The sequence below is a fragment of the Gavia stellata genome, chromosome 24 (assembly GCF_030936135.1).
Source record: "Gavia stellata isolate bGavSte3 chromosome 24, bGavSte3.hap2, whole genome shotgun sequence".
NCBI classification, from domain to species: Eukaryota; Metazoa; Chordata; class Aves; order Gaviiformes; family Gaviidae; genus Gavia; species Gavia stellata.
The window spans coordinates 6,458,641-6,477,461 of record NC_082617.1 but is presented as its reverse complement, the minus strand read 5'-3'; the positions used below and the strand labels follow the sequence as shown (position 1 = coordinate 6,477,461).

The 18,821-nt window shown below is 46.3% G+C and overlaps 1 protein-coding gene across 1 annotated transcript in view; it reads right to left on the bottom strand.

The window, feature by feature from the left end:
* The window catches only part of EEIG1 (estrogen-induced osteoclastogenesis regulator 1), a 33,629-nt gene that overhangs the window by 3,380 nt on the left and 11,428 nt on the right, over window positions 1-18,821 (bottom strand). The window contains exons 2-9 of the mRNA XM_009814043.2: window positions 10,074-10,194; window positions 9,721-9,750; window positions 5,964-6,080; window positions 5,415-5,461; window positions 2,582-2,739; window positions 1,331-1,435; window positions 871-1,060; window positions 560-681 (exon numbers count right to left, since the gene is read on the bottom strand). Of these exons, the coding sequence (XP_009812345.1) occupies window positions 560-681; window positions 871-1,060; window positions 1,331-1,435; window positions 2,582-2,739; window positions 5,415-5,461; window positions 5,964-6,080; window positions 9,721-9,750; window positions 10,074-10,194 (890 nt within the window). The remainder of the gene's footprint in view (window positions 1-559; window positions 682-870; window positions 1,061-1,330; window positions 1,436-2,581; window positions 2,740-5,414; window positions 5,462-5,963; window positions 6,081-9,720; window positions 9,751-10,073; window positions 10,195-18,821) is intronic.

Here is an 18,821-nt window from a genome sequence, read left to right as displayed (position 1 = left end):
ATGAAAAAGACTGATTTCTAGGCTAAACTGGAAAATTAAAACAAATGCAGTGATATTATTAGTTTTCTCTTAACAGATGCTGCGATTGCAATGGAGAAAACCCCTTCTTAGGCTCTCAGACCTGAATGCCAGCACACTGTGACATGTCTTTTCTTCCCATCTTTTTGCAGAGACATGCTGTTTCCCCTCCAGCTGTGCTCTCCTACTTTAATAACTACCCTTGGGCTGACCCTGGACGAAGGCTGCTAAAGCAGTGCAGATAGCTGATGTCACTGCACTGAAGAATCAGTATTTTTCCCCTCTCATCCTGTATGTTTGAGCTACTGTTCAACCTCTGCTGTAGTATGTAGAACAGCAGCAAGCGCTATTTGCTAATGGATGTGCAGCTCTCAAATCCACATGGTTTGTTTACCTACCATAGAAACACCCAGCAAGCACTGAAAGCAAATTGCTGTCAAAAGGAGAAGGGAGTCCATGGCAGATCAGATCTGACTGTAAAAGCTTGGGAGCCTTGCTAAAAGAACAACCAAGACCTCCCCTTTGAGACTCATCCTCTCACCTTCAGTATTGCTGACATCTGTGAAGTCCTGACTCTGCATTATTTTCTCCACTATATCATCAGCATCGATTCTCGTGTCATCCACTCGGGTTGGGTGACTCTCCACTGAATCTTTTTTCCTCCTGGGGAGAGGAAATAAAGGGAAAACTTACTCAGCTTTTCAAGGCACAGACTTTCAGATACTCTTCTGCTTTCCTTGGCAATAGCCTCCTTCTCAGCAGCTACAATCCAATCTACCACTGCACAAAGACAAAAGGAGTAGATTCTGTCTCACCTTCCCAGAGAAGGCACTTTGCTCCTCAGTTACCTACCGGGAGGGTCTATCCAGCAGAAGGGCAGGTCTGGGGGGGCGAGGTGGCTTCTCTAGTTTGTGGTCCCGCTCTCCCTCAGGACACTCCACTGTCATACTCAGCCCTCCGGACGCACTGCTGCTGGTGGAGGTATTGCGGCGATGGGTCAAGTCAGACATACTAGACGAACGGGAGTGCTCTGTGCTGTAACCTGCAAAAGCAGAGTGATTACAAACCAGACCTTCTCCCCTTCCTGGCAGCGCAGTTAACAGGCAGGGCAGCTTCAGACGAGCGTTTCTGCTCTCATATACAGAGGTTCAGACATACATCTATGAGCGCATCTGCAGAGACTAAACAGGAGACTCTGGTATTAAAGAGCAGGGTGAGAGAGGTGGATGCAAATCACTCTCACAAGAGCTTGTTGCAGGAAAGAAACAGGGATGGGGCTGGTGCTGGCAAAGCTGGGTGGATCAATGGTTACCGGAGATCTTGGACTGCTGGCTGGCGTAGCTTGAGTTCCGCGAGTGTCCCGAGTGGAAGACTTCCTCCGGGCTGGACAGGTTCTGATCCGGTTCTTCTGGAACACCTGCCAAGGAACAACAGGACACTCCACTTACACCGTACCCAAGCCAGCACATTGCCTGCTGATCACCTTGGACCTGAGGCTGATCTTGGGACGCTAGATGAAGGAAAGGGCAAGTCTGTTGGCAGAGCCCTGCTGTACAGGCCAGCACAGAGCTTAGAAGCAGCTGGGGAGTAGGGGAGACAACAATGAGCTTCTCTGTCAAGCTTATCACTACTTCTAGCATCCAGTGCCTGAATTTACAAGCATCTGTGGAGGCTTGAAGGATCTAGGACAGGTAGTATCTGAAGCTACCCACAGTTAAAAGCATTAAATGAAGACCAAGAAAGCATCAAATGGCCACTGGCAGTAAAAGTATTACAACCTCCGTTTGGGTGCTTCTCCTGTTACTACCTTTCCCCTTCTATTACTTGTGAGAGAGCCCATGCCATTTAAATCACAACTGAATTTGATACAGAAACCTCAGCATAACCTCTGCTCCTTTGCTATCGCCCCTGCTTGTCTCTCTTGCAGTAAACTTATCCAAAAGTGCACAAGTGTAATACGTTAGCCAGCTTTTTAAGAAGAGCACTTGCACACTGTGCTAAGTCACTGAGGCAATGAGACTAGAGTGCTATTTTGGTGCAGTGTATCTGCCTGCACATTTGGAGTGTGCTGGGAAGAAAAAAAAGGCTATGGGAAAATGCAGTGCCCTTGAAAACGGGCTCATAGAGAAGCCAAAGAACTCCGCATCAGCAGCTGGAACAAGGCCATTAGACCTCAAACCAACCTCTAAAATCTTCAGAGGAACTTTTCTAAAAGACAAGTCTGAGCAACAGAATAGCTGAGTGGAGAACAATGTTAAGTGTCATTGAACACAATGGAAAGCAGGGATGAGTGCAATACATGAATTATTAAATCCCTAGCAAAAAGAATAAATTGCTTTATTTCCACTAACAGAAACATGTGGCAAAGATTCATGCTTCCTCTCCTCAGTGGCACTTAATAGATGGTTTTGTTTTTCTCAATTTTCTTAATGAGCAGAGGGGTGAGGATGCGTGCGAGAAAACATGAAAAATTAAAAGAGTTTCTGTGCTTGCAACTGCTGGGAAAAACAAGAGTGTCCAGGCGCAGCCAAGTGGTGCATGGCTCCAGGATCGACATTCATACCCGAGCTGAGAATGGCAGTTCTTGGCTTGGTCTGACGCAGAGAGCCAATCGTGGCTGAACTGCTGCTGCTGCTGCTTGTGGTTCCCTCGCCCTTACAGGTCAGCTGCAGGGTAGAGTCCTGTCCTGGTATGGTGATGGATTTGGCGGTGGAAGGAGGCCTGAAATCAGAAGCAAAGAAGGTGACAAACTGCCAGGCAGGGACCGGGAATCACCCCACTGCACTGGCAATTCCCACTCTGCTCTATCAAGAGGGTCCCGCTGCCTGCACCCACCCTTTGCGGGGAGGGGGAAAGCTGGCAGCCCTCCGTCACTAGCGACGCAGTGTGACATTGGATTTTGCTTTCCTGCATGCGAGACTCGCGTCTTCCCTACCTCATACTGCATCTGGACTGCATTACAATGAAAAGCAAGTTTCTGAGGTAAATTAAGGCAAAAAGGGACCATTCAATCATTTATACAGGACAACAGGCTCAGAGCCTGCACTATCCTCCACAAGACCATCCAGAGCTGCCCTTTTCCCCCAACACGTGTCCAGCGGCCAGCTGGCCTCATAAACGGGAGCCGGTTTGCTGTTGTCCAGCTCTAAATTCCAGCACCCTTTTGTTACACCTTTCTGGCTCAGGTAAGAAAGAAACCTTTCATCCCAGCAACCTTGTCCCCCTATGAGAGTGTTTTTACAACGATCAAATAACATTTCCACTTTTTAACTGACGATTAAACTCCTTTTCAGCGAGACTAAAGTGTTTTTCCAGCTGTCGAAATTATTTTTCTGACTATTCTGTGTGCTCCCAACATCCCTTTGTAAATGCTGACTGCAGGGCAGAACGGCGAGTGCCTGGAACCCCCTCCCTTCCTCCAGGAGTGTTTTTGGGTGGAAGCCATGGCATGTGCAGCGTGGCAAAGTGAAAATTCTTGCTCAAGCCCTAACCTCCCTGTAGCCCCAAGTCTGAACTGGAACTAATGGATCATATTACGCTTTTTAAGTGAGGAGTGAGAAAGAAAAACTTTTAGTTGTCTCCCGTGGAGCTCTGAGGGAAGATGCTACATGAGAGGACCTTTGCTGTATTTTGGGAGAAAAAGTAAAGTGCTGAAAATATTTTATATGGGCAGCCAAACAGCCATAAAGGTTTCAGGAAACCCACAGCATGCCTTTCCCGAGGGGAAAAAACCAAACCCTCCCTAATCACGTTATCAGTGATTTACACGCACCCGGGTACTTTGGGGACTCTGCTTCGCAGGTTAATAAGGCCTTTACAACCTTAATCAAACAAACTGTTCCTGCAGCAGCTGTCGGAGCAGCCCGTGGGTCTGTCAGCTCAGGCACACAGCCTGCTCTGCCCTCCTGCACGACAGCCAGGAGGAGAAGGCTCAACTGCGTGCTGCAGAAAGTCAGTGCTTGGAAGTGATTTCCCAGCACAGTTTAATTCCTGCCTAATCCCCTAATGAGTCCCATTTCTCAAAAGCTCTACTGATCAAGGACTATTCTACATGCAAAGCTACCATTTTTAGACATTTGTACATCATCAACTTATAAGGAAAAAATGGGAATGACTGCAAAAATCCTTTAAGAAAATTAGGAGGTTTGACTTTCAGACTGACCCTACTTATATTAAATGGATATATATATATCCAATTATATATCATTTTCAGGCACTATAACAGTGGGACTTGCTTCCACCGTGAAGGAGCAACAGGTATTTTTGTCAGACGTATTATTGCTAGACATCCTAGTACCCTAGATTTAAAACATCTGTTACTCTTACAAAGTTATGGTTTAAGATACCCAAAACTTCTTTATTACACTTCCTTCTGAAGTAGAAATATTTCAGAATCAGACGACGCTGCATTTAGGGTTTGAAAGTCTCACAAAACACTGCAGCACTGTGAAAAGCCATTCACAAATAAAGCGACCAAAAATTATGCAGCATTTTATAATAAGAATGCAAGCAAATTTATACACTTCAAGCTAGCCCCTTTTAGCCCAGAATACCACTGCTACAAGAGATGGCCTCAAGGTAAAGCTTTCTTCTCCCATACTGTTGGGAGTCAACACAGAATATTTATATCAGCACATGGCAGTCCTGTATAGTCACACACCTTACAGCACACTAAGGCAGGTTGGCTTGGACTGCAGAGTCTTGCAATACTATACTGCAGTATGAAGGTATATGTTGCCAGTATATTTGTTAGTTGACCCCCAACAATTATTTAAGCAACAAAACTGCTTCATAGCTTAAATGTACTTATTTTTTCCTATCATGATGCATTAAAAAGAAGGACATGATTGCAATTTCTCTACTAATTAATACAAATTGTGAACCTGGGACGCTGTGGAAGAAAAGGAGAACTAAAATGTTTCAGCCTTGCAGTATTTTTGCTGCTGTTTCAATTCAAGATCTTTATCCTGCGTGGTATGTGCTGAAGCACGTCCATTTCCACGACTGTTTTCTTCATTGACCTTTCCCTCCTCGGAGGTCAGTGAAACCAACACCAGAGCTATGAGAAATTCTATCCTTCATGCAAAACATGCAGTTTGTTATCAACATCCATTAGTTTCCAAAACCTAACTGACACTAGCAGGGAAAATACTGGCACAACCAATAACCAAGCTGGGAAAACCAGAGCAGAGAACAAACCAACCAACAGCACAGGCTGGCTTAGCTATTCTGGCTGATTCAACAATCCAGACCACCAGTTTCAAGCTTTCCCCTGTACTTTGCAATATCAAGGGCATCTTTTCCCCCTCCCCATCAATTTTAGTCTCCAGAAGAGAATGACAAATGAACCATGTGTCCTGGTCTGCCTAGAATAGGGTGAGCACCCAGAAACTCACGTTTTGAAGCAGGGGTCCCCCGAGAGCAGGGACATTCCAATCGTGACCTGGAAAGGGGGAACAAGGCACATAGTTAGCCATGCTGTGGCAAGCTCCTCACTTCACAACAGCCAGGAGGCCAAGGGCTAGGTATAAAGATTAGCAAGACCTAGTTCCTTCCAAAAGGAAATCAGCTTCAGGGATTTAGCAAGGTTATTTCCCTCCCTGCCCCGAATCACTGGCATCAGTAACTCCAAGCTGCAGTGGCTCAGCAGGACACCAGCCTGGCCACCCTGACAATGCACTTAGAACTTTTCTACCCTCTCCTGTTCACGCTTTCTTTGATTATAAAGAATGCTATCGAGGGTCATCGTTTGGGCAAATGGATGCCAAGATATCAAAGGGCAACTCTGATAATGGGAAACTTCTCAAGTCAGACTAGCAGCATAAAAGCTAAGTCCTGTCTCTGTACGTAACAGGACCTTCTCTCAGGCCTAGCACTGCACTCTGGCTGGGATCTTTCTGAATTCAATAGTAGGATTTCCACTGTGGCAGTACCAGCTGCCGTACCTTTAGGATGGAGTTGTCCTGTCGGGTGTTCTTAGTATCATATCCTTCCAGCAAGCAGCAACGGACAGTGGATCCAGAGCCCGCAAATTCTGCCAGATTTAGATCAGCAAAGCCCAGCTGTAGCCAAGAAAACAATGGAGGGGAAGGAGAGAGAACAAAAAAATATCACTCAATAAAGGGATGTGCGGTGTCACACAGACCAAAGGAAGAGAGTTCACGTGTGAGTGAGGGCAGAAACAGGAGCCAGTACACCCACAGTTGTGGCTGTCAAGACCCCCTACTCTCGAGGATGGGCAAGGTCACATTCCTAATCCCAAGTCAGGTAGACGCTCGGAGGCCATCAGGAAGCCAGCCCCACGTGGAGGACGGATGTACAGCAGCGGTGCTGGCCAGGACAGTGTTAACCAGCCTGCAGCCGTTGCATAACCGAGGACATGGAAGGCACTAGGTCAACGATGTGGAAAAAACAGAATCACACATACACAAACATAATAACGCGCTCTTTGTATCGAGCCATCCCAGAATGCAGTGGAGCATGTGAACCGGGAGACGAAAGGATATTGTTACAGAGGAAAGTGACACTGTCCTGAAAAACAACACTGAGACTTTCAGCACAGCAGGCTGGAAGTCCAGAGCCACGCAGCAGTGCATGTGCCTCACCCCGCCAGATGCAGCCGCTGAGCTGGGGAACTCCTGGAGCAAAGCATCCTCAACACTGCTAAGAATTAACTAGCAAGTGGTATGTTTGACAGGCAGAAGGGAAGAGAAATATTTGGAGAGATTAGTTGTGAGCTCTCTAAACCTTCTCTAACAAAGGGGAAGCAAATAGGGAAGGTGACAGAAAGTTGAAGGTCACAGGCAAATTCAAAGAGGGTACTGATGCCTCTAACGACAAACACAATGAAGAGTACTTCTGTTTTTCTGCCCTAATTCCTGGTGTCTGAATACAGTGTTTTCCTCAAAGAAAAAGTTACAGCTTCTTTTACGCAGAGCTTCAGCAATAAAAGTCAGTCGTGTCTCATCTAATCTCATCAGGAAGAGATGCTGTACCCCATATTTGGCCAAACCGTCCAAGCATGGAAAATTTGTGTCACTTCAACATACAGGTCAGCTTCCATGAGAACACAAGAGAGAAGGTGGAGAAGCAGCAGCTCAGACCTAGCTGTTATTCCGTGCATTGCAGTACATTTCTCCAGCCCTGGTGTTGACAGCTGGATGATACAGCTGAACTGGGAACCTCAACCAGAAGCACCATCCTAAGAAAATGTGGTGCTCTGTCAATTGTGGAAGCTGATAGGGAGTCATAGCACAAACCACAGTCACTGCCATATGAACTCTGACTCCCACTGTTCCAAATCAAGAGCCTAAACCACAGTCTGCACAAGATGTATGATTCAGGGGAATACAGCAGCAAGATTAGCATAGCTGCTTCCTCCATCCCATTCTCATAGAGGGGAACAAGAGCTGATGGCACAGGGGAAAAAAAAAAGTGTGGGACAGAGCAGGAACCTTTCTTCAACAAAAAAGAACTTTTCTCCCTTCTTAAAAATTCCCTTAACTCAAGTGTTTCTCCAGCCCTTGCTGTAGATGTTCCTCTGTCTCTTCTAGCCAAGGGCTATGCTGCTTGCTGAATAGTCACTGATAAGAAAAAAAAAAGTGAATTTTTATCTCTCAGAGATAAACAGGACAGGAGAAAGCCACAGAAGGAGCTGCAATCCATCAGTGTGACAAAACTGGAGGACAGAGGAGACATGGCACGACCATACCAGCAGAACAACACAGCACAGGAGTGGCCCAGACCCAGATCCCCCTTCCTCCACCACAGCACTAACTTCTCCGAGAAGATAGACATCAGAGGACAGAGTGTGGGAGAACTCTCCAGCGACCCATACAGTGTGCTGAGGTCAGAAGCTCTTCTCAGGATGCAGACTCCCAGTATATAGAGGAAGGATCCCTTAACAAAAGGATGTTTTCAGATATAACCTTTCAGAATAGTTTCCTCAGTTTTCCAGCCAGCTGATGGTGTTTCTTCCAGCTCAGGGAAAGATTTTCTGCTTTATCAGTCCTTCCTGTTGGCTTCCGCTCTATAACCCCTGACACTGAAGTGACATTAACGTCAAACCAAAAGGTGCGCGAGTCCATGGAAACTCTGCCTTGAGCACAAACAGCTCCGTCACTCTCAGTCCCTGCTGAAGAGGGACCAGGTGAAAGAGGGCGTTCACAAGTTGCGTTTTCTTCTACATCTGCTGCCACAGTTGGGACGAGTTTTCAGCTGAATGAATATAGTTTAAAAAGGTGAGGTCTTATTGTTTAGAATGGGAAAATAGTTGCATGAACATACACCACAGACTTCTGGAAACGTCAGGAATCCCAAGTCAGTCAGTTCTGCCATGAGGACCTGCCTGGAACAAGCCTGGTCCATAAGGCAAGACTGCAAGGCTTAATCACCCTGTCTGGTGTGAATCCCTTGTCTCTGAGCTGCCGAAATGCTCAGGTCATCTTCTGTTGAATCCTAGGAGAACGCGTCTGTCTTCTTCACAAGAGACCAAGCACGATGCCAGCCCAAGAGATGACAAGTACTTGACATCTGGTCTCCAGTTCTGGGCTGGAACAATTAGGTCTCTTCCAAAATGTCACTAAACACAACTGGAGACTGAGTAAAAAGGAAGTAGGTTAGGACATGGCCTGAATAAGAGCCCAGGTTAATTCCACCATGGAGACATGCCTTCAGGCTTCCTTCAATTCTGCATTTCCAAATACTGTGGGAAGCTTGAGGATGGACACTGCGGGAGGAACAGGCTGATGCATTTACTTTGTCTCAGAGGCATGTCTCTTCCTCCAGCTATGCTGCTCTCCCTAGAGACGCAGCTCTGCAGAACAGAGGAATAACCTCCCTCCCAGTGTGAATTTAGTGAAAGAGAAACTGATGGCCCTAGAGACCATGTCCTAATTAGCAACCAAAAAGGAACCATGTGGGTAGCAACTTGCCCTTTATCACAGCAGCACATAGGAGTGAGTGCAGTTCACCCTTCAAAGCCAGTTGCCTCCATGGCCTCAGGAAGGATATCGATTAGAAGAAATTCTTACAAGATTGTGCGTGACCTGAACATCTGTTTATTAGAAACTAGCAGCAGTGACTCATTTTCAAACAGACATGGTTTCAGGCTCTGTGCGAGCTCAGCTTCTAAGCCAACATTGTCTCTTGATCCAGCAAAAAGAGGAGAAGGGGGTGGCCCATTGTCTCTCCCGTAGCACAGGCAAGAAAATGGGGGGGAACAAACCCAAACTAACATCCCTGCTGATCCGTTTGGTCTTTGCCTCAGTGACTCCCGTGCTTTGGAAGGCAGTGATTTCTGCTGTAGGTTTCTGCCTGCACTCGCAAGGCAGCGAGGTGCCTACCGCAGCCACAGCTGGCTGCTGTGTTCTGGAGAACAGAACTGCAGTCTGTGTTTCTTTATTAGCAAGATGTTGCCAGAAGCCAGAGAGTTCACGTCTGACTCAGAACTTCCCCAAAGTTTGAGGACATGCAGATCATCTTCCCAACCCCCTTCTCAAATCCTCATCCAGTGCAATCTGGATCCTGTCCCAGCAAGTCGATTTTTTTGGGAAATCACTTAACTCAGGCTTAAACTAAGAACTAATGACAGTGTCTCCAGATTGCTTCATGCAGCAGCCATGGGTTTCTAATGGGTGTAAAGCACTAACAGAAGACAAGACCATCATCACTCTGACAGATTTGCCCTTTCTGTCCTCTTACCTTTGAGTACGTTTTTCCGCCCTTCAGCTCCTATAATGGGAGACAAAACAAACAGGAAAACCAGCTATTATATGCGCTGGGGAAACAGGGGGAAAGTCATTACTCAATCCTGGAATTTGCTCTCAGGATTTCAGACCTCTGTCTCTCAAGGGTTACCACCACCCTGGTCATCCCACCCTCCATCAAGCACCCTTGCTGGAGGGAGAGGCTCTGTTTGAGTCACGTCCTGGCCAAAACAATCTTTCCTTCCCACCACTGTCCATGCAATTCTTCTCGCTGCCAAAAAAGCAGCTAGTAACCAACACTGGTACACTGGTGGGACTACCTGCCAGAAGCAGAAGCTAGGTGCTCACCTTACGGACAGATACTCGGCAGATGCAGGGGTCCAGGAGGCCCGTGGCTGGGTTGGCACTCATTTTACACACAAAGGTGAATTTCTTTTTCCAGCGGACACAGTTTTCCTGAACTTCCTCTCTATGAGAATGCAAAAGAAAAAAAAACAGTCTTCAAATAAAGGTACAAAGCCAAATCAATCCTGACTATTAAGTATCTTTTTTAACGACTGGCAACCTGGCTTGTAAAGATCCTCTACAACACAGCTTGGTCCACACCACCTGAAACTGCACAACACAAGGTTTTCTGTTAGCATTAAGTTTTTCACTAGTCAATACAGGTAAAAGCCACCTAGGTTACAGGGAAGGCTGTATTCAACAACAAATTCAACAGAATTTGCCTTTAAAACTCTCACAAGCTCTCCAGCATTTCCTGCTCAGCCGGTTTAGCTCATTCATTGTCCGGCCCGGGCAGAGCCAACCTCCGTAACTGAATTGGGCTGAAGGTTCACAAGCTTATCTTCCTACAATGTGCCTGTTTTGTACAGCCCCTGTACAGCAAGTGTGCTGTGTGTCCTGGACGGCTTGTCCTTCCCAGGCAGCCATCCTGCTTCTTATGCTGGGACCAAGCCAGTGAAGATGGCCAGCTTGAAGGAGGACAAAAATGCGTGTGGAAATGCTCCTGGGTGCATGCAGACAGGACCACGCCAAGCAAACACTGTGCTTCAAATCATGCAGGGGTTTCAGACTGTAAAGCCGTCCCAGCCAGGGAGGAGGTGGTTTTCCTTGCACAGCCTCTCACCAGCCTACCCTGATCTCCAGGGCAAGTGGAGAAGCGCATGATTCCAGCATAGCCTGAGCCAGAAGAGGAAAAGAAGAAACCTCCCCGAGCACAGGAATCGCTTCAGGTATAGCTTTGGCTTCTGCAGAGCCCTTGGAGGAAGGTGGATTTCACCCTCCAAAAAGAGGCGAGTTCAAAGGAGCCTGGAAACGCGGTGTGTGGGTCCTTCCACGGGGCTCTGGTTCCCCGCTGATCCTCTGCAGGACCTGATCCGTTTATGGCTCAGAGGCTGGCCCTCAGCCAATTAAGTTCTCAAAGTAATGAGGCTGGGGAGGATGGGATGGGGGGGTGGAGGGAAGGCACTTTTAACAGCTATGAGCTAGCGAGTTTGCATCTCGCTTTTATCTCTCTTCTTAGCACAGGACAAAGGGGCAAGGGCACTCGATAAACTGTTTGCTTTAGCAGGGAAAGGGAGGCTTCCCACCATCTGACCCCAGCACAGCGTGAGCCACAGAGATCGGTGGCAAAGGGGAGAATGATCACTCTTGGTACTGCCTCAACTCTCCTCCTGGGAAGGAAGGGGCAGAAGCCGGCACACAGCCCAACAAGCCCTTCTGCAACCTTGAGGCGAGCCCAACAGGACAGATACCAGAGACTGGATCCTGACCCAGGAGGTCCCTGCAGTCCTCTGAGCTATTTTATGGGACCTGAATGCACTGGCCAAGGCAAACAGAGAACAGAAAAAGGGTAGCTGACAAATAACTGAAACCTGTAATCCTCTGTAATGCAGATAAAGGCTGATCATCCCTGTTTAAAACGTGGGAAAACAGAAAGCAGTAATTCCTTCAAGGCAGTGAACTTAAACTCCTTCCAGACAGAACTAAAGCTAGCTATAGATGTCTCACTTCTCAATGACTTCAAAGTGCCGAAAGTACCTCTGAATCCGGGATTAATTCAAGATGAGATCTGGTTCTCATTGCTGCACTCAACTCACTCCAGCTCCTGCAGACAGGAGAAGAAACACTTCCAGAGGGATTAAAAAGGCTTTGCCTATAATAAATATTCACGGAGCCAGCCAAATTAGGCAAGTTAAATTTCAGATGTGAGGTGCCTTAAACCTGACTTAATAGTAGGTATCTCCAATGACCTAAAGGAAGGAAGGCTCAGATACAGATGAAAAAAGGAATTCAACAGAATAGAAAAATGCTTGTGAACACATGTGCTTCAGAAGCGCAAGGAAGGTACGGGGGATGCAGAAAACACCGACTATTTTAGCAGCATTAGTTGTCTTTAAAAAGGAACTGCTATTTTTCAGAGAGCAAGGCTAATGCTAATTCTGCTAATGACACCAAAGCTTCCAGCTGAATCCTGGAAGGCAGCTACAAGCAAACGATCTTCAGATCAGACAGGTACAACAGCTCATTGCTGCAAATCTCTTTCACAAATGCCTCTCAGAGCTCTAACTCCTGTCACAAGTGAATATTTAAGTGACTAAGATCCAGCTCCTGAACGCCCATCGCGTACGCCTGGCTCCCCAGCTGCTTTGTCAGTAGGACCGGCAAGAACTGCTCTAGCACGCGAGTTTCCTTACTCATGAGTTCTCACTCGTATTACAATGCAGCTATGATGAAGCATCTGCTAGATGCTGCTAAGTCCAATGTAGGCTAATTACTTCAAAACGTGGCAAAAAGTACTGATAAGTAATAAAGAGCTCCTTCACAGCTAATTTGCTGTTAGCACAAGCTCTGCTAACAGACATTCTGCTTCTTATTAAGGATGTATGTTGGCTTTCCAAAACTGCTGTAGATACCACACGGGGCAAGGGATTAGGAAAAGGAGTTGGGGGGGTTATGTTACCCACAGCACCGCGAACACAAACCCAAGCTGCAGGTGCATGCATAGCTTGGGGCTTTTTACGTCTTCGGAATAGTCTGCACAGGGTGGAAAGGAGCTTACAAGATAAAATGCAGAGCTGCTTTCCAGTCACAAGTTTCACAGTCATTCAGCAATGACTTTCAACTTTATTTTTTACTTTAAAGAGTGTCTTTTAAAGGTGGGGGCTGGGTCTGTATTGTTAGACAAGCAAGCGACAGCACTATTGTTTCAAGCCACTCTAAAAAATTAGTTCCACATTTCCAGAAGATGGCATGTGGGGAAGCGATGGGCTTTGTCTATCCACCTCCCACTGAGCTATCGTTAGGCTGGTAATTAGAGAACACTAAAATAGAGAAAAAAGTGGACTCAGATGAGGAGCAGTTTTGTATTTAGCCCTAGAATATTCTCTGATGTACAATTAGGAACCATCACACAGAAACCAAAAACACACAAGAAGTGTGGTGAGGGCTGCACTGAGAGAGGCGTTTCCTTCCATCCTAATCACAAGGCACCTAAAAGCAAAGCAGAAACTAACAGCTTAAAACCAGAAGTGCCTAATTTTAAAGTTTTACTCTGTATTTGGTGAGCCAGAAATAGATCAGAGCAATGCCTGATACTAGGTGCCAATTCAACGGGTCTTCAGAAGTTTTATTTTAAAAAAGTCGTCTGTACCATTTTGCAGAAAGACTCCCAGAAGGTTGAACCCCTGCCAAGCTAAGCTTTGCCCTCTTCTGACTTGGGACTTACTCAAAGCTGTGTAATTACTCTTCCAGACCTATATATACCTCCTCAGAATAAACCAGTGCAACCCTGTGGCAGCTTTTTTGAAAAGTGGAGTTCCAGAAAGAGCTTCTTGGGGTCTTCCAACCCTGGAGCTGCTCACCCACCTCCAGCTCCTTGACCAGCCAGAAGGGACAGTTTACTGCATCCCCCAGCCACCATCCTACCCCTTGAGAGAAGATTTACCAGAAAAAGAGCAGTTAGAAGATGTTTCAGCATAGCATGGTAAGAATCCAAGTAACGGGAACGATGCACAGCAGCAACCCACTGGTTTATCTACTTTTACAGAAGTAGCAGTGTGCTCGGTGAAGCCACCCAGGCCTCTTTGGGTTGGGATCTCACGCACAGCCTTATTGCAGCTCTGGAGACAGGCGGAGGAACATGCAACGAACATATTTTAGAGAAGAAATGTTTACCAACTGTGATTTTAGTGCCACGGACAAAGTAGCACTGTTGCAGAAAGCCACAAAGCTCACTGTGAATGCAAGTTAGCTAAAGCAAACACTTCTAGGAAAAGGCCATGTATACGACCCATGCTATCTTGGGCTACTGTGGGCCTCTATCCCACATGAAAACCTAGCTAATGAAACACCAGAACAGAGATTAAAACTTCTATTTACAGACTGAAAGCTGAGTTGCGCCCAAATGGCTATCACGCTTCAAACACACAACCCGCTGAAACAGTTTTGCCTTGCTGAAACGTTTAAAAAAAGCAGATGTTTCGCTCTTACTTTATGGCAGTAGTCACACGTAAGACAGTTAAAAGTACGAAACATCATAAAAAGGCCACAGGCTTACTGGGAGGGCAACGACAACAAAAAAATAGCTTTCTAATGCCAAACATTTCAGTAGAGCAATGTGTCTCACTCTGATGTTTCATGCACGGGAGCAGATGTGGGAAAACCTCAGGCTAAATGAGACAATATATAGATAAGAGCACACAAAGAGCTTCTTATTCAGATTTCCTCCTCCTCATCTACACAAAGGGGAAGGGCAAGCTTTCCTATTTCTGATGCCCAATCCACATGCTCACTGTCTTCCCTCTCGGAGATGTGGACCTGCATCAGACCCGTCAAGCTGAACTAATCCTCCTGCCTGCTCACAGCAGACTGTACTCTGCATCCTCCTCGCTGGTTCACCACTGCATGCAGAAGGGCAACATCGCTGAAGCAGCATCTTGATCTGATAAGGCACAAGAAAGATAACACCCTTTTAAAGAGGCCAATGAGACAAGTCCCAACTCAGATTCATTTAAGCGTGATGAATTGAAATGCAGCCCTCGAAGGGGCCCCGACACAGCCAGCAGTGGGTCTTTTGGAGAGGAAGGTTAACAAAACCTCAGCAATGCAGGTACAATCCCCTCAATCACGGGGGGGGTGAGGGGGGGAAGAAAAAAAAAAAAAAATCGAGTTATTTCAGGAGATTGCACCTGAAGGGCAACATCATGTATCTTCTACAACATTTCTTTACATGGCTCTGCTTTCAGCTGCAGACACCCACCATTAAGACAGCCTCATCTATTCCCCAGCACTTCCGAAGGCTGAATTAGAACAGGACCACTGGCACTCCCTTAGCTTGGCAAAGTCTGGAACAATCCTGTGTTATGCTCTGGAGAAAACAGTGACTATTTTAACCAGGTTATCTACTGCAAAGCTGTAGGGGAGACCTTTGGTAAGGGCAAGAAAAAGTCCCTGAAAAACCTGTTTCAAAACTGACTTTCTAAGATGCCCATGTCAGTAAACAGTATTCACACCACGGCGTTCACAGCACACCAAAATTTATACCATCCTACAGACAGAGCAGGTCCTGCTACAGAGGGCCTAATCACTGCCTATAAAGCATAGAAAATACAAAGGTGGGTGAACACATATATACACACCCAATAGAAAGTGACCCTTCATTCAGCCATTAGCTGGTTTAGTTATATAACCCAGAACCTGTAGGTATCCCCAAATAATGGGCTTAGGACAGGGCACTTCACTGCAGCACATGCATTATTAAAGAAAACTGCAGCTCTGAGGCTTTGCCATCCAGATGCCTGGCAAGGAAAAGGAGAGAAATCAACAGCAAACGAGATGCGCCATCGGCAGACAGCACACCAAACAGCAGCGTGGGAATGTATCACATTAGTAAAGGCTAAGGGCTGCTGGTTTTTTTTTATCTTATTGTCAAGCTCATGCAGGCCAAACACAGTTAGAAAGCAGAAGCAAACACGATGCAGCAAATCGGTGCTGGGAAGCTCATTGGAAACATATCCCAAGAACGGGAGATGACACACCATATTCCTTGGGGAACACCATACAGGATAATAAAAACAGCTGGATACACAATGCATGGAAATCCAAGACAGTTTAACCTGGAGGTGTACAAATGCTTTACGGCAAGTTATTTACATGGAGGGGTTTTGCCTTCCCTGAGCAGGACAGAAAGGGCTGCAAGTAGCTCTCAACAATAAAGTTACTCTGTTTTGACCGGGCTTACATCATGGACCAGAACAACTGCCAACCCAAAGAGCTGGACGTCTCCCCCACTGCAAACAACCCCGTATTCTCCAGCTGACAAGTGCTGGTTGTTGTGCAGTAGACATTAACAGTTATGATGGAAAAATGGCTCAGAGACAGATGATGCAGACTGCGTTACTAAGAACTAAGCAAGCCTTTGTTATGTGAAACAAGTCTTATTTGGAGGTTTCACTGCAAGTGTTTTAAACAAGGGTTCAGCAGTAAGGTCATCACATCTACCACCTACTCGCAAAATTCACTGCTGAATTCCCAGGAAATCATTTCATTGACCCATGGTGGAAAAGGACACCTACCCGCATCCCCCTCCTGGCATCAGCTTACACCTATTAATTCAGTTCTTCATTCGCACCAGAGGGGAGATGCGTATGGGCTCTCCAAATGCCAAATTTGAACACCAATGCTTTTAGAATGAAGCGTTCGCGCAACCCAGCGTTTTTGGGGGGGTACAAGGCAAGGTCCAACACTTCTGGAGGACTTCACCACGCTTGCTCAAGTTCTGCCTCACACCAGGAGATGAACGTACATCCACTCCTGCTGTTCACTGGCACATGGGGAGGTGGGGGAAAAGCGAACAGGGACGGAGGAGTAGGGGAAAAGTCAGCTCAGGAAACTACATTCCACTTGCGCAGTTAAGGGATATGCACAGCTTGCATAATCCCTATTTGATTGCAGAAGAGACAAATACAGGAAAAAGGATTAACAGCAACTGTACAGGAAAGAAAAAAGCTAATGGAAGGAACTTCAGCCACAGCTGAGACACCAAGGTAAGGAACAGTCAAGAACGTTTCACTGGGAGACAGGGGACAACGACGACAGCATCAAGTATGTGAAAGACAGGCCAGAAAAGAACTGGAGCAAAAACAACGAGGCAAGCATGAAATAAAAACAGGATACAAAGAATGATTCAGAAATCCTCCTTAGGAATAAGCTGGTATCTAGCAGGGAAGTGATTGACTTTTTATGGCTTTAACCTTATTTCCAGAAGAAGCCTATTTCCGCAGAAGCGCAGCTTTTGAACTGTGTATTACAGTTCCCTCCAAGGCAGTGATCAATCTTGATAAAGGTCCACCAGTACAAGCCAGAGAGTGATAATACCTACTGGAGAATGGGGGTGACAGTCAATCACCAGTAGAAAACCCTCCAGCATCAGCATTCCTCATTGTGTATTAACAGCTTCTTTGAAAGGCAGTAATTCAGTTATGTCTGGACTCCAGGCACATGCATCCAGACATCTGTCTTTTATAAGTGACAGACATGAAATCCTGCACCTCATGCAGAATGTCCCATAGGCAAGAGCTTTCCAGTACAGTCCATCTCATGTACACCAGATCGCTGCACTGGGTAGCCACACTCTCCAGTACATCCGCGGCTTCTAAAACCTAGCATTGGGGGTTATTTTAGAAAAAGGTATTTCCAACTGTGTCTTGTATCTAAACCTTAAAACCTTTAAGCTCCTCCTAACATGAACTATATTAAAAATACTATGAGAAACAATGGAAGTTATTAAAAAATAGCATGCAGCTGGTGACCAAGTGCTACAGCAGAAGTTGCATAATGAAATAAAAATTGTGCCAAATGGAGAAAGTCACAGGATAATGACCCTTTAAAACTTAAGCTATAGAACAAGTCAGATGAGTTTTGGACGGGTAAGCAAGGGTGGAGCAGGGAGAAGGCAAGGGGAAATAATCCTAACAGACTCAGCGGCAGAGCAGCAAGGGACATGTACACGGCACTTTACAGACAGGACATGCCCAGCACAGCCAGTCTGCTTTGAGGGATTTATCATTTACATTCTGTCATCTCGAAGCAGAGGAGAAAAGCTGGACATCAGGAGAACAAGGACAAGAAGGGACTGTAACAGTAAATGCTGTTACACACTGTACTGAAGACAGACCAACCTGAAGCAGCACATATCCAAGGACTTCTTGCCACATCTACAGAACACAAGCTCTTTTTGGTCAGAGGCCAGGGACATGTGCCAGGAGCAAAAACATCACAAGCAAAGAAGAACCAAACTCTTAACTGTAAAGAAAGGAATAACTGGATAAATGACTCAGTTACTGAAACACAAGTCTGTAATAACGTGCGTATTGAACACTGAAAGACGCACTTGCTTTTTTTGAACTCTTATCACGCGCTGAGTCACCACACCAACTCCTACTTCTATTGTTCTGATAGATTACGTTGGAGCTGGATTAGCCAAGAACGAACCATGTGCCAGGCTGCCAAGCGCACCACCAGTGCTTTCCTCTCACAAGCAAATTCACAAGGATTTCAGTTATAGAAGAAACAAAAACAGGTCTGCACTGCAGATTTCCCTTGGGTCTACCCAGGTCAACCATGAGCTACTACAGTCAGGTTGCTGTACGTTGGTGCTGCGTTCTCGAGCCTGTCTGAGGGGTGTTGTTCCTCTTGCTCCCGGGGTTGCAGATGCGTTGTTCCTCTTGCTCCAGGGGTTGCTCTGTGCTGCAGAAGACCGGGCTACCTTGCAGTTCACACCCAGCACACTCTGAAGAACTTATCCAACTCTGGGCACAAATACCTTTCAGATCTGATTTTCTACAACTATGACCACCGAACAATCAAATGTGCTCTATGCATAAAACAGGCGTGGGAACAACTTAACTAAAGAAGGGCTCCTCAACTCTTACCTACGCCTCCGGCCAAGTCAGCCGGAGTTACAGGGGATGAGCAAACCCAAGCTAAGAGACCTCCATGTGACTAGGGGATGGAGGGCACAGAGGGCAGGGGTGTTCAGGCTCATTACCAAGTCGATTGCACAGTAAAACCACAAAAGTTAAAAAAGGGAAA